Here is a 14,679-nt window from a genome sequence, read left to right on the forward strand (position 1 = left end):
ATTATATTCTAATTATATGACCAGCACCTGTATATTCATCGGCCTTTGCTCCATTCTTCAGTGTCAATAACTCAGTTTAATATTTCACTAATTTACTGAGGTGGCATTGTTGTTAACTTACAGAAATGATGATAATTTGGTGGAAAATTAAAAAAAGGTTTGTTAATCACAGTAGTGTATTCATTCTGTTGTAAAATTAACAATCGCCTGAGGGCGCTCTACAACCATCTTATCTGAGCTCAAAAAACGCTGCTTCAGCGAGTGTCAAGAAGCTAAAAATAATACATGAAATTATGAACATGTGTTAATGTGTTTATTTTTGTTCTCACCATTTAAATAGCATTTAATGATTTTGAACATTACAAGCATTATATAAAAAAAATAATAATCATATACCATCAACGAAACCAAAACGATGACACGGAGGTAGGTAAAATTGCAATATAAAGTATTTTTGAGTATTATTGCTATTAATATTTTCTAAAATTTGAATATGTGTAATATAAAAGCACATTGTCAGGGTTTTGCACTGTCACTTTGTTTTATGTTTGTTTCTTGTCTAGTGTCAGCACATGGCCTTGTTAGTTATTTTCTGGACCATGTGCTCACTCTGTGAGTGAGTAAACAAGATGATTTTCAAATAATTTAGAAAGAAAAAAATCTAGGCTACTAGAGTTCTCAAAAGGCCCGGGAACCAATGTTCTGTATGTGTTTTTTTTTGGCCTTATTCAAGTGATTTAACATTTTTAGTTTTTCACTAACCACACATAAACATTGTTTTCTCAAAAACACAATCATGTACATACATGCTGCTCATATATTATTATAGCCCGGTTTGTGCTGATTACAGTGATATTGGACTTTAGCCATTTAGATGTTTATAAGCAACTGAAAAAAAAAAAAAAACACAAATGTCAGGACATGACAAAACTTCTCCAGGCCCCAAAAATACCCTTAGACCTCAGAGGGTTAAATTGCAATAGATTATTTCTTCCGCATCTCATCCAGTGCCTCTTTTGCTAGTTCCAAAACGTAATTTTAAAGCTGGTAAAAGAGGCTTGAGCCATTGATAGCATTCTAATGCAGTTATTCATTTAGTTGTTAGAAAGAAAGCGAGAGAGACAGAGACACAAAGAGAGAGAGAGAGAGAGAGAGAGAGGGAGAGAGAGACTGATTCAGACTGAATTGTTTGAACCAGTATCCTTAATTAAAACTGATACACAAGCCACTGCATAAATGAATTTATCTAAACCAAACTGAACTTTCAAGTGTGCCTGACATTATAACTCGAAAGAGAACAATACAAACTTATTTACAGTTGCAAAACTGACCTACCAGTATTTATCAGTCATTCAATGTGCAGAAGCATCATTGAAAGTAATATTGATGATAATAAACACCTGATATGAATGTTTTTTTTTTTTTTTTTTTTTTTTTTGACTTTTAAAAAAAACATAGAAGATTTAAACAGATTTAGTTTTTTCAGATGAGTGGCAATGGGAAAGTATTACATAATATTACCTGGTCTCCTAATTCAAATTCAAACTCTATGCATTGTGAAGTCAGCAAGAGATTATGTTAATATTTAACAGCAGCATGTGGTGCTTCACAGCATATTTAACAAGAAAGCATCATCCTTCACAATTAACTTAAACAAAATCGGCAGCTTACAGAATGACTTACCCGAAATTTCAATCACATGCGATCCATTAAACACCATCTGCCTTTGTGTAATTTGCTTTTAACATGCATCAAAGATGACTAGAGAATGTTTTTGTGCTTGTTACAATGGCTTAAACACGAGGGAATGCTTCTCCCCAGGAATGGGGGATTTCAAGCCTCTGTTCATGCCCTTACTGACACAACATTTTAAACTTGCCTTTTTTCACTAAGTAAGTTCAGTAAACAACATAATTTCATCATCATTTTTATGCTGATTTGATCCATCAATATTTCTAACACCTGCTAGCAAATGCTAGCCTCTTCCTAAACAGTTTTTTTAGTTTGCCTTTATGCCCAGACATCCATTATTCATGGCACTGCTTTAATGACTATCTAATGACAATAAAATCGACTATATCACACAATAAACAAACAGCCTGAATTACTACAGATTTGTGCAAACTTGATAGCATGCTTAAAAACTAAGCTGATCTATTTGCGTTGTCTACTGAAGATTACTGTTTTTGACCATCACCCAAAATACACATCATAAAACTCTTTTAATATAATAACAGAATTGTTATAATGCTGTTTTTCTCTTGACCATAATTGACAAAATCTTACCTCAACACATTTACTGAATGGGTATGCTCCTTAATTTTGTAATTGCATCTGAATATCAGCATTTGTGAGATACAGTAAAAGTTAAGTATTGTGGAATGATGTTTTTAGATTTGTGTTGCTAGCGTTTTATTTAGTTTTAATGCAGTATTTGTAACTCATGGTGTTATTGTACAATAATTCCTTGAGTTAAACAATAAATTTTAGACATACTTGCCATTCTTGGAGACCAATGGAATAATTAAGAGAAATCCTAAATTTGAATTTGTAGTACTGTTGTTATGACATCTTGAAGTAAAATATGCAAACTAAATATGTATATGAAGTATTCATTATACCTGTGCAATTTAAAAGTAAACACACATTGTTACTAATCTTCTGGCATATTAAGTTATACTAGACAAATTTCAACTGTTTTTCTTTCTTGAATAATGTAACCTGTCTCTTGTTTGCATCTCACCTCTAGAATTTGCTGCAGGATTAAATGTACTGTGTGCACCAGTGTTAATTTTGACACTAAATTTAAATTTAGTTTTAGTCTTAGTCTTTTGACTATAATTTTTTTTAGTTTTAGTCAAGTTTTAGTCATCTGATTTGTTTTAATTTTAGTCTTATTTTAGTCGACTAAAATTGCTTGGTATTTTAGTCGACTAAAATTGCTTGGTATTTTAGTCGACTAAAATAAGACTAAAATCAATAACAGATTTACTAGACAATTTTTTACAGCTGGTATAGGAAACAAACTTAAACAAAATATATAAAACACAAATTCAACTTTATTTCAACACAACTGTGTCTTTATTTCGATTCAAAAGCTTTTATGCAGCAACAAACACTGTCATGATAATGTAAACAATAACTAGCTGCCAATTGACCATCAATAAAAGAAAAATAACGTTAGGTCCAGGACCTTAAAGCTTACAGCTGAGCTGAACAATAAGTGCATACATTTAAAGTAAATATTTAATAAGTTGGCAGCTAGGTGGATAAAAAAAGTAACAATATTTTATAAGGTATTCATTTGTCTAGCAATATTGTATGTTTTAAATACTACAATATTGCTAGATTAGTATGTATAATGATAGGATGTGAACATTCATGTTTCACATGACTAATATAGAAATATTTGTGATATTGTCAACAAGTAGAACATTATAAAATATACTAAACATTAGTATTAATCAAATGTATTTATCATGATATTACGTATTAGTATTGTGCTCGCATCTAATTTAAAGAAGGGGCTATTTTACATTACTTTTCAGTTCGTAATATTTAATGCTACAACATCTACGCACTGCACTATTCCAATTTTGCTTAGCTCAATAAACAAAAGAACATCGTTGTGAAATTACATTTGAGAAAATGTCCGGGTGGCTCATCTGTAAATGTCTTTTCAAATTGGTTGTGTTCTTGCCACGAATGAGCGCTCTGCGTGCTTTACACTTTGTTTTGTTTTGTTCGTCGTCAAACGTGAAGTGAGCTGTGGACATTTTGTCGCTCTTTTAGACAGTAGGGACTTTAAGCAACAGCTGCGAATGGAACGGCTACAGCGACCGGAAGTTTGCCGTCACACCGCTGTAGCCAAGAACGTAAAAGTCACTAAGCAACGGTAAAACAGAACAGCGCAACGCAGCATTAATTCATTTATTGAGATCCAAAAAAATATATAATTTAAAAAAGCAAGAGAAGGATTGCTTTTGGCGTTAAATGACAATCTTTTGTCAGAAGAGGAGTTTTTAATATTGTATGATGTAAATAAGTCTAAAAACATAACATTTATTTACCTAACCTCTCACGTTGTAGCGACTCCGGCAAATCAGCTGTTCTCCCGTAGTAGACCGTTAAATTAGAACGTCACAAAGTAGCAGTTAAATTCGCGCAGGCGCAATACAACGCCAGAATGGCGTTGCCGTTCCACCAGAGGCTGTTGCTTAAAGTCCCTATCACCTCTTCGAATGCCGACTTCCCGGGAGCTCATAAAAACTGAAAACCTTCGCTTCACGTCTCAATAAGTCAGGCTCTGATTGGTTCTCTTCTCTCATGCAGTCTGTTCTGTTTTGCCGGTTCTTTTGCTCATTCCTCGCATCTCTCCCGTCTGCTGATTTGATTTTCGTCACAGTCTATTTTCGTCTCGTCCTTTATTCGTTGACGATAATGTCAATCAATTTAGTCATAGTTTTAGTCTCCATCAGTGCCTTCTATTTTAGTTTTCGTTTCGTTTTCGTCGGCAAAAATATATTCGTGACGAAAATAATGACGAAAATATTTAGTCAACGAAATTAACACTGGTGTGCACTGGCATTAAATTAAGAAAAAAAAAATCTGTTGTACAGTGGATTAGCATGTAAATAATACTGCATTTGCTTTTTTGAAAATTCGAAATTTAGGTGATATTACATTAATAAATGCTCGGTTATTTCAACCCAACTTTGGGTCAAATTTTGAACTAACCAAACTTTTGGGTTAAAAATTTTATGTAAAAATGTAACCCAACTGTTGGGTTAGTCCATATTTGGGTTGAAACAACCCAGCATTTTTTAGAGTTTGGGCCAGCTGACTCTCAGGTAATCCTGAGGCCCTGGCCTGGTTACGTGCCCAAGGTTCCCACTACTCCAAAGACCAAGTGGTCAACCTGCACGCACTGCCCCTGGAGGAGGCAGACCCAGCCCTGGCTTTGCTCTGTCCCGTCCGAGCATTGAGATGCTACGTAGACGGGATACAAAGCTTTAGGACCTTAGACCAGCTCTGGTCAGCTCTTTGATTGTTATGGAGGCTGGCAGAAGGGGAATGCCATCTCTAAGCAGAGGATGGCCCACTGGATTGTGCATGCCATATCCCTGGCTTATCAGGCACAGGGTGTGCCCTGCCCATTCAAGTTGCGAGCTCACTTAACTAGAAGTGTTGCATCTTCCTGGGCGCTGGCTCGTGGTTACCTCAGGGTGTGGCACACTCTTCTGTGGCAAAACACTGGACTATTGGCAACCTTTTTGCTTTACATCTTTGCCACAGAACTATCTGTAATTGGCAGCCTGTTTCCAGAGAATTAAATTGTTTACTCTTTGCAGGATCTCGTGTGGATTACTTTTTGTTCTTTTGAGGAATCCAGTGTTCATTTGCAGCTTATATTAATCACGGTCAGAAACAGACAAGATCAATCACCAGTGTCAGGGATAACACAGATAACCCAGAGACATAGATGTATTCCAGGCAGAGGTCGGGGCAAGCAGCAATCAGCGTAAAACAGAGTTGAAAAACAAGAGCAATGGTCAAAAGGGGCAGGCGGCAGAGAATCACGGGCGGTACAAACAATCAATGGTAATACAAGGCAGGAACAAACACAAGGAAAACACTCTGAAATGTGAGACTGGGCTAAACAAGACTTCACAAGAAGTCCGAACACAGTATATATAGGGGAGTGCTAATGGGAAACACTGGCGGTGATTAGCCCTAAGCACGGTATTATGGGAAATGGAGTTCAGACACTAATTGTAAGAGTCTTAAGTGAAGTGCCCTGTACTGGAGTTCATGGGCACTCCAGGTGACAAATGTGACAGTGGCTGTGGATTATTTGAATTTATCCACTACCTCTTTTCTTGCCTTACAAGCTGAATTGTTCTTTGTTTATCGTGTTCATTGGTTTGAAAATGTAAAGTACATGCTCAATACATGCTCGTATGGAATATATATATATATATATATATATATATATATATATATATATATATATATATATATATATATATATATATATATATATATATTTTTTTTTTTTTTTTTTTTTTTTTTTTTTTTTGTTAAGCTGCTGAAAGGTTTCAAGTACAAATAAGTGTTAAGCATACCAGAACCCGGTAACAGTAAAACTCACAACTGTTGAAACTATTACAATCTAATATTCAGAACTAACTGTAGAGATTGGGAATTGTTTCATGAAAATTTAGTTTGACACAGATTTTTGTGGGTGCCTGATTTAAATAATTTCCACTGTGTATGTTTGCATATTTTAGTAAATTTCAGGCTGCCATGGGCAGAAATAATCTTTTACTGCATGCAAACTAATTAAATGAAAAGTTAAGACTGAAAGAGAGCGCAGTTAATGAAAGAAAGCAGATAAACATGAAAAACAAATATATAATAGATATTTAATAAATATTTCCTTACCTCATTTACAAACACCCAGTGACTGTCTTTAGAGGCCAGGTTAGTCTCCACGGCCTATAGGGACAGAAATATAGAAGAAATCAATGTGAGCTGTTTGTGGCAGGAGTAAATTAGCTACCTAACATTTAAGAAATGGCTTGAAGAAAGGTGAGAGTAAAAAGAGAGCATCGATATCAACTAGATGTACACAATAAGCAATACCAGACTTAATTTGTATTTTTTTTATATCTAGGCTGGAAACCAAAAAAATAAAAAATAAAAAATAAAATAAAAAACAGGCCTTGCTAAATATTTTTTAATGGCAAGCTTCAATGCAAGCAGTGTTCAAAAAGCAAAGCAAACAACGTTACCAGCAACACAATAATATGCCACAACTGAATAACATTATTATTTTTTCCTTAATATGTAATATTGGAAAAGATCATATAAAAAAGGAACAAAACAAGCATTACAAAGGGATACAAACTACAACAAGGTACAGGGAGGGAAGCTAATTTTTTGAACAAGGGTTGGAGCTAATATTTTCACAGAACACAGAAAATACAGAATATTCCCCTAAAATGAAATGTTAATAACCTAAAGAGAACCTTTTACATGATGTTCACTATTTGTTTGTTTGCATGTATGTGTGTGTGTTTATGCTTAAAGATTTCATCATAAACAAACTATATATTTACAGAATTACACAATTGAATTTATTATGATCCAACATTTATCAATGCATTATACTGGTCAGATGAATCTAACTTTAGATAAATGCTGTAGCCAGATCATTTTCTGTTAAGGGGTTAGGAGGACAAACTGTTAGCACTGCCTTACTATAGCCTAATTATCCAATTAAATGCATTGTGCTGGTTTTTGTCTTATAAAGCATATAAATATATATTCATGTTTTGACTGTGTTTATGCTAAGCATTATGCTTTCTCACAACACAGGCTGTTGTGTTGATTCAAATTGACTTTAAAAATGCATGCAGCTGTCTTGTCTTTATCACATTCTTTCTTTGTGTATTTAGCATGTATGACAGCACAGAATATATTACTTTCAATTAAAGTTGCTATGGAACAGGCAGCCTGTCAAATATCATCTTCAGATAAGAAACCAAATGACAGCAAGGTAGAGGGTGTTTATCAACAAAGTACGTTTATTGTCTTTAGCATGGCTTAGTGGTGTCTGGAAGTATAATGAACTTAAAGAAAAATCCATGACATAGACTAAATCATAATATGCATCAGTATGTGCAATGTGTGCAACATGACAAAAATGAAATAAGGAAAATATACTTTTTTTTTTTTTCAAATTAAAGAATATACATTTTGCATGAATCAAGCAAATGCATTAAATATTTGAAATTGTAAATTACGAAAGGTAAATAATACGAGGAGGACAGAACAAAATCTCGTCTGAGCCATAATGCGCTGCAGATGTGTGCAATGTAAATAAGGGGGAGTATGTTTGAACGAGGGGTTAGAGTGCATCTAAATGAAACTCTTGTAATTCATGGGCCAAGCTAAATTGTAATTTTATTCAATATGTAATAGCCACCTTGCCTATATATCTTGGTTATAGGTCTTGGTTCTTGGCTACATGGCATGTGTGACGAGTGGGGCTGGCCCGAGAGCCGTGGGAGAGGAGCGAGGCCGGTGAACTTAATTATAATGAGCGACAACTGGGCAACACACCTGCTACCTTCCGCCATGTTTGGGGAGGAGCAGGGAACGGGGAACTCACTGCCAGCTGCCCTCAACAGGAGGACCTGTCTGCCAGGAGCCGAAGGAGCATTGAGTCATTAACCAAAGATGTCCAGTACCGTTGCATGGCACGGCGAGTGAAAGCCTCTCAGCTGGTTGAGGACCAAGTGTGTCTGGGTCTCACTGTCTCTCCTCATCCTTCCGTCTCCTTTTCTGTCGCCTCTTCTGTCCTTACCCCCAGGTGCTGCGGCCACCGTGATGGGGCCACCGGATGGGGGAGAGTAGAGCACAGTCTTGAGAGTACCCCCTGGGCTGCGAGGGGTGATGGGGGTATGTGACGAGTGGGGTGGGGCTGAGAGCCGTGGGAGTGGAGCGAGACTGGTGGAGTTAATGGTAATGAGCGACACCTGTGCCACTTACCAGTCTCGAGTGCCATGGAGGACCTCCAGAAGGATAAAAGGAGGAGCGGCGATAGTGCTGGACGAGAGAGTAAAACGCTTTTACTTTAGTTTTGTATTTGTTTATTTATTTATTAAAGTTTTATGTTTAAATGTTCACCGGTTCCCGCCACTTCTTCCTGATCTATAAACTTTGTTACAGCATTAGAGACATTGATTACCACTGCTTTAAGGCGAAACAAATCTGGAAAAACAGATTCTACTATGTCATACAAACTTGCACATATTGTCAATTAGTCTCATTTACAAAAAAACAATTAAAATAAAAAATAACCTTTTGCATTTTTCCATGTGTTTAATGCAAACTAATGCATCTATGTCTCAGTCATGAGGTTTTGTTTAAAGATTAAATAATTATTATATATATTTTTTTCTTTTGGCCATCAATATTCTCTTCGTGTCCTTCCATTTCTGTTCATTACACACTGACATAATGAGCTTGACCTCCTGCTCAAATGTCAAGCAAATATTAAAAATGCATTTGGTAGTAGAATCTGGAAGACGACTTTCATGTTTTAGTCTTATAAAAGAGAGAGAGAGAGAGAGAGAGAGAGAGAGAGAGAGAGAGAGAGAGAGAGAGAGAGAGAGAGAGAGCTAATATTGATGTAATTTAAAGCAAGCCCTATTTGTGACAATAGCCAGGAAATGTGACAATGGCCAGGAAGTACAACATGTTGAATACACCTCAACATCACATTTAGTTTAAATATTTTCATTTAAATATTTTAAATATTTTAATTTTATTTGCTTTACCATTAAACAGAACAATATGGGTGGGGGTGTGGTGGGTAAGCTGAATGAATTTGTCCATGATATTCTTTTATATTTATCCAGAAATGTCACCTTAATTTATTTCTTCTACTATTAGCCATTCCTTCATAGCTAAATGAAAGTGACCTAATAAAATTATATTTAAAATACACTTTTATTTTAAATAGATTTTATTTAGTTATTCTGTTATTACAGTTCATTTTTAATAAGCTGCTACTGTAATGAGCTTTCGTTTATCAGTAAATGATGGAGATAGACTTTATAAACAGCAATTATTTTAAAATCCACTCCAGATGGGACGTTTAAATAAAGTTAATTCATTTACAGTGTTTGAATGGCAGAAATTAATTCAGAAATAAAAGCTTAAAATGTCTGAAATACATGAAAATACATCTTTGTATTTGTATTTTACTCTCTTACTTTCTGTCAGTTTGTGCCATACTTTTCAAATATTTTAATGTGTAATGTAATGTTTTGTTAATATTTTATGAATGTTATTATCAACATTTTAACCAAACTACAACAACACACGGACTGATCTATTGAGTGCAATTGGTTTTGACAGATTTTGGCTCATGCAGACAGATTTTGCTCTAATAGTGACACTTCACTTAATGGCCAATTTTTTTATGTATTTTGTGTATTTTCAAGATACAAAATACTGTATTTTATTTTTATACTTATTTTCAATAAAGTATTTGTTAGTATTTGCATGTGTTTGTGCCCATCTGTGACAACACATAAGCAAAGTACTTCACTGATGGTTCCAATGCTTCTGAAAAGGCAACTGAATGATTGTTGCGACATAAAAACAATAAGGCTTATTACTTTAATTTATTTCTCTACAACGGCATATTAAAGCATTAAAATGGAATTAACTGTTTTGAAATGAACTACACCTTTGGTGACATTTCTGTAAAATGCTGCTTTAACAATAACTTACCACCTAAACTAAACACTACTCTAAATCTAAAAGATAGTGTTAACAAAAGCAAATGTGAGATAAAGATGCTTTTACTCTTTTATCGTGACTCATACCTCATGGGAATCACATTGAAAGTTCAATACTGCACAAAATGAGTTACCAAGCAAGTTTACAAAGTAAGAAAAGTCATACTCATGGAGCTTGATATGTGGAGGAAACATCAACACGTATTACTTTACAAATAACGCACTATGGTCAAATTGTTCTGAGATCATTACATAGGATTTTGCAAATATACAAAATAAGTCTTTATTAATTGATTATCTGCCTCTGTAATCATAAGTTGTTTGAAAAATAATAAAAATTGCTGGAAACTTCAGTTAATTTTTTTGTGTAGGTTTTGCAGTTTTGATGCAAGTTTCCCATTGAGGCTTGGTTGAAGATTTATTTTCCCTTTGATAAATCGGGTTCTCTATGTAGAAAATCAATGTTACTGTAGCTTGACTTGTGAAAACCAACTACTGACCACTATTGCTATTTGAGATACAGTAAGTGCTATACATGTCACTTATAACTCAGAATTATCATACTCAGTGAATCAATCACTTATCATACTCAGAACTTGTGCTCTGCATTTAACCCATCCGAAGTGCACACACACAGAGCAGTGAATACACACACACACACACTGTGAACACACACCCGGAGCAGTGGACAGCCATTTATGCTGCGGCACCCGGGGAGCAGTTGGGGGTTCGATGCCTTGCTCAAGGGCATCTAAGTTGTGGTATTGAAGGTGGAGAGAGAACTGTACATGCACTCCCCCCCACCCACAATTCCTGCCGGCCCGGGACTCGAACTCACAATCTTTCGATTGGGAGTCTGACTCTCTAAACCATTAGGCCACAACTTCCCCCAACTTATAAGTATGACACGATTGAAAGAAAGTGTGTTGGATGGTAAGGCTTCTAGACATCCTTACACATATTTTATATGGTGATATCACACCCTCCACAGGGTCCTTCAAATGCTCTCCAGTTAAACAAGAGTGTTGTTTAATGCTCAGAGTTAAAAAGCTACTTCACATCACTTGGCCTTGCCTTAAGTTTGGCTTTTAATCTTTAAGTTAGATGAAGGTTTGTAGACTTCAAATGGATTATATAATATTATTAGATGTGAAGCATGTAAAGCCTGAGGTTCTGAATTACTGTATAGCCATATTCACAGCGACATGTGAAGCATTCTTGAAATATATACACACACACTGGTGAAAATCGTGTTAAAATTCCTTAGTCCTTTGGTCTAAAATGGCATAAGTCAGTTAAATGTCCATTTAGTGGGATTCTGTCATCCAATACACATATTGCTCATTCTTTTATTGCTATTTGTCACCGTGAAGTTGATGTTTGTATGCCTGTCCCTCCCTCAGACACCTGCATTTTTTTTTTTTTTTCTGTGTAATGTTTGATAGAAGAGGCAATGAAGGTGGTCTGGAGTGACAGCAGTGAAATTATGTGTTTATGATTAGCTTGTTGTTGGTGTACGAGAAAGGAAAACATAGTTGGATGTCTATGATTCCTGAGACATAAATATAAATAACACATACATATACAATTGCATATACAGAAAGAGCACTTCACCTCTAGATGTCACACACACACCATACAGTAAAATTGATAACATAGGCCCATTCTCATGAAATTAAATACTTCTCTTTTTTTAAATCTATCTTCTTTACTTTTCCCTACAAACAGTGTACATAAAAACTGGGACATAAACAGCACTGTTAAAGAACGACTGCGAATGTATCTTCTATAAATGCTAAAAATCCTCTGATGCTTTACCACAACTTCTGAAGAGGGTTTGAATGAAGAGTTCCCTTGAGTAATCCCTTTTGGTTTATCGCTTCTAGTAATCAACTTTTCTCTCTCTGCAATAACATGCGGTTATCTTAAGGACTGTCATTCCATACAGGAATAATCTTAACAGCAAGTTAAATTTACAATGATATTTTGTGATATACCTATGGCCTGTTTTTCCAAAAACAAGCTTATTTCCACTCCACCTGTCAGTGATTTTATTGCATTGTCGCAATCCATTTTTTCCCCTCCCAACTCTAAATGATTGCCCCACAGTGATGATGTTCAAAAATGACAAGGATAGTATGGCCTTCTCCTGGAATCCTTTCAAATTTTGATTGGAAAGTTACCAGCCAACAACAGATTTCATGGAAGGAGATGTCTATAATGCAAAAGAGAAGGGAAACAACATGAATTGAGAAAACCAGAAAGTGAGTGGAAAAGGGGCTTACTGAACAGCCACAACTGATGCGTTAAAACTCTTGCCAATAATTGAACAGTGGGAGAAAAAAAAGAAAAATCACAAGTGAGAAAGTGGATGAGCGATGAGGACTGACCTCGATTACAGAATGCAGATAGAAGATTGTTCATCCAGGTATACGCCATCAGTCTTGGATGGCAACAGTATAATTCACAGCGGTGCAAATTCTCTTCTGAAGTGTGTGGGAAACACATTTGCGTATGAATTGGTTTGTCTGAATGTATGCTAACCCCTGAAAACTGACTGAGGGACATAGATTTATCATCATCATCGTGTATCTGACAGTGGAAGGACTTGATGATTCATATCACTGAGGGGACCTCCATTAAACTAAGAAGATTATTAGCCATGAGATGCAAATTATCTGAAAGGACAGAAAATCATTTCAGTGTCCATAAATAGAGTTATGCACTAAAAATCTTGTGTCAGGAGAGGCTACAGTATATACAGTGGCCCCCTTATTTGAGATAACTTTCCGGAGTAGGCCTCTTTTTGTGGAGCCCCAGTAATTTGTAACCCTCTGACAAGATGCAACAAAATAAATAACAAAACACAGCCAATAAGAATAGCGTGTGGCTGTATTCTCGACAAATGGATGAGAACATTATAAAATTAATAAAAACAATTGAGCTGAGAATGTTTCTGGTCATGTAAACATATTATACTGTTTTCATATTGAGGCCTGCAAAAAATTTGTTCTGTCATGCAGCCCAAATGTGGTACAACTGTAAAAAAAAGCAAACATTATAGGAGAATATGAGTCCATTTAACTTTCCCCCTTTAAAAATACCCTCAGATTTCTATGCTTTTTTTTAACATCACACAATAAATAGAATAGGCTACTTTGATTGGAATACATAGTTGCCTTTCAGTCGGTCACTCTCGACATCACGTTGGTTTCCTGTCTGTTCTTTTATTGTGCTTAATTAACTAAAGGTGAAAAGGCCCATCCCTACACTTCCATTCAAAATACAGTAAAAACCATAGTATTGTCAAATACTACAATTTACAATAACTCTTTGCTATTTAAATATATCTTGAGATATCTATTTTTTCAATCATTATTCCAGTATGTCATGATCCTTCAGAAATCATTTGCTGAATTAGTGCTCAAGAAACATTTCTAATCATTATAAATGTTGAAAATGGTTTTGCTGCTTAATATTTTTATATGTGTGTGTGTGTGTGTGTGTTTAAACATGCTACATTTTTTTTTTTTTTTTTAGGATTACTTAAAATTTAAAAAACATTTGAAATGGATTTGTCTTTACTGCCACTTTTGATCAATTTAATGCGTCCTTGCATAATCAAAGGATTGTGTTGTGAGGATGGGTTTGGGACGAACTCAGATGCAGACAGGATGTACTGAACACAAGATTTATTATACAAAAAGGGGAAAAACAAAACCCACGAGGGGGAAAACAAGGGCTAGGGTGAACACTAAAAGAATTCTACAAAACACAATAAACAAGGTAAACAAAGACTCTGAACACTAAATACTAACAAACACTCACTGCAAGACAAAGACTTCTTCGAGGGGTTTCTAGGACAAGGTATCTCAGGAGAATGACATGTAGGAACACATAAGTAGAACAATGAACCGACGAAAGACAGAGCACACTAGGAGATCTAAATAGGGGAACAATTAAGACACGACAGGTGGCACAGATACGGCAATCACAACAAGACTAGGATAACAAGGGGGGCGGGGCAAGGGAATGAGACAACACAAGCACATGGCCCAAAGACAAGGCCATGTGCTTGTACACAAAACACGGGTCTGTCATAATCCTGCCTCAAGACTAGAGAAAAGTCGGGACATGAAGGCAGAATCATGACAGAACCCCTCCCTTAAGGAGCGGCTTCCAGACGCTCCCCAAGGGAACATCAAACGCGGGACAAGACTGACTGGGACAGAGACAAAAACCAACAAGACATGACAAATAATAACAAAGGCAAACATGAATAGACAATGACGGGGTTAGGGTGACAAATCAAAAAAAACAAACAGGGAAGGGGAGGGGGCGGGACCACAAAGTTCATGGGGGA

General features: G+C 35.7%; 1 protein-coding gene across 1 annotated transcript in view; it reads right to left on the reverse strand.

Moving 5' to 3' along the window:
- The window catches only part of grid1b (glutamate receptor, ionotropic, delta 1b), a 375,427-nt gene that overhangs the window by 69,027 nt on the left and 291,721 nt on the right, over window positions 1-14,679 (reverse strand). The window contains 1 exon segment of the mRNA XM_052610800.1: window positions 6,445-6,498. Within this exon segment, the coding sequence (XP_052466760.1) occupies window positions 6,445-6,498 (54 nt within the window).

The sequence above is a fragment of the Carassius gibelio genome, chromosome A12, assembly GCF_023724105.1.
Source record: "Carassius gibelio isolate Cgi1373 ecotype wild population from Czech Republic chromosome A12, carGib1.2-hapl.c, whole genome shotgun sequence".
NCBI lineage: Eukaryota > Metazoa > Chordata > Actinopteri > Cypriniformes > Cyprinidae > Carassius > Carassius gibelio.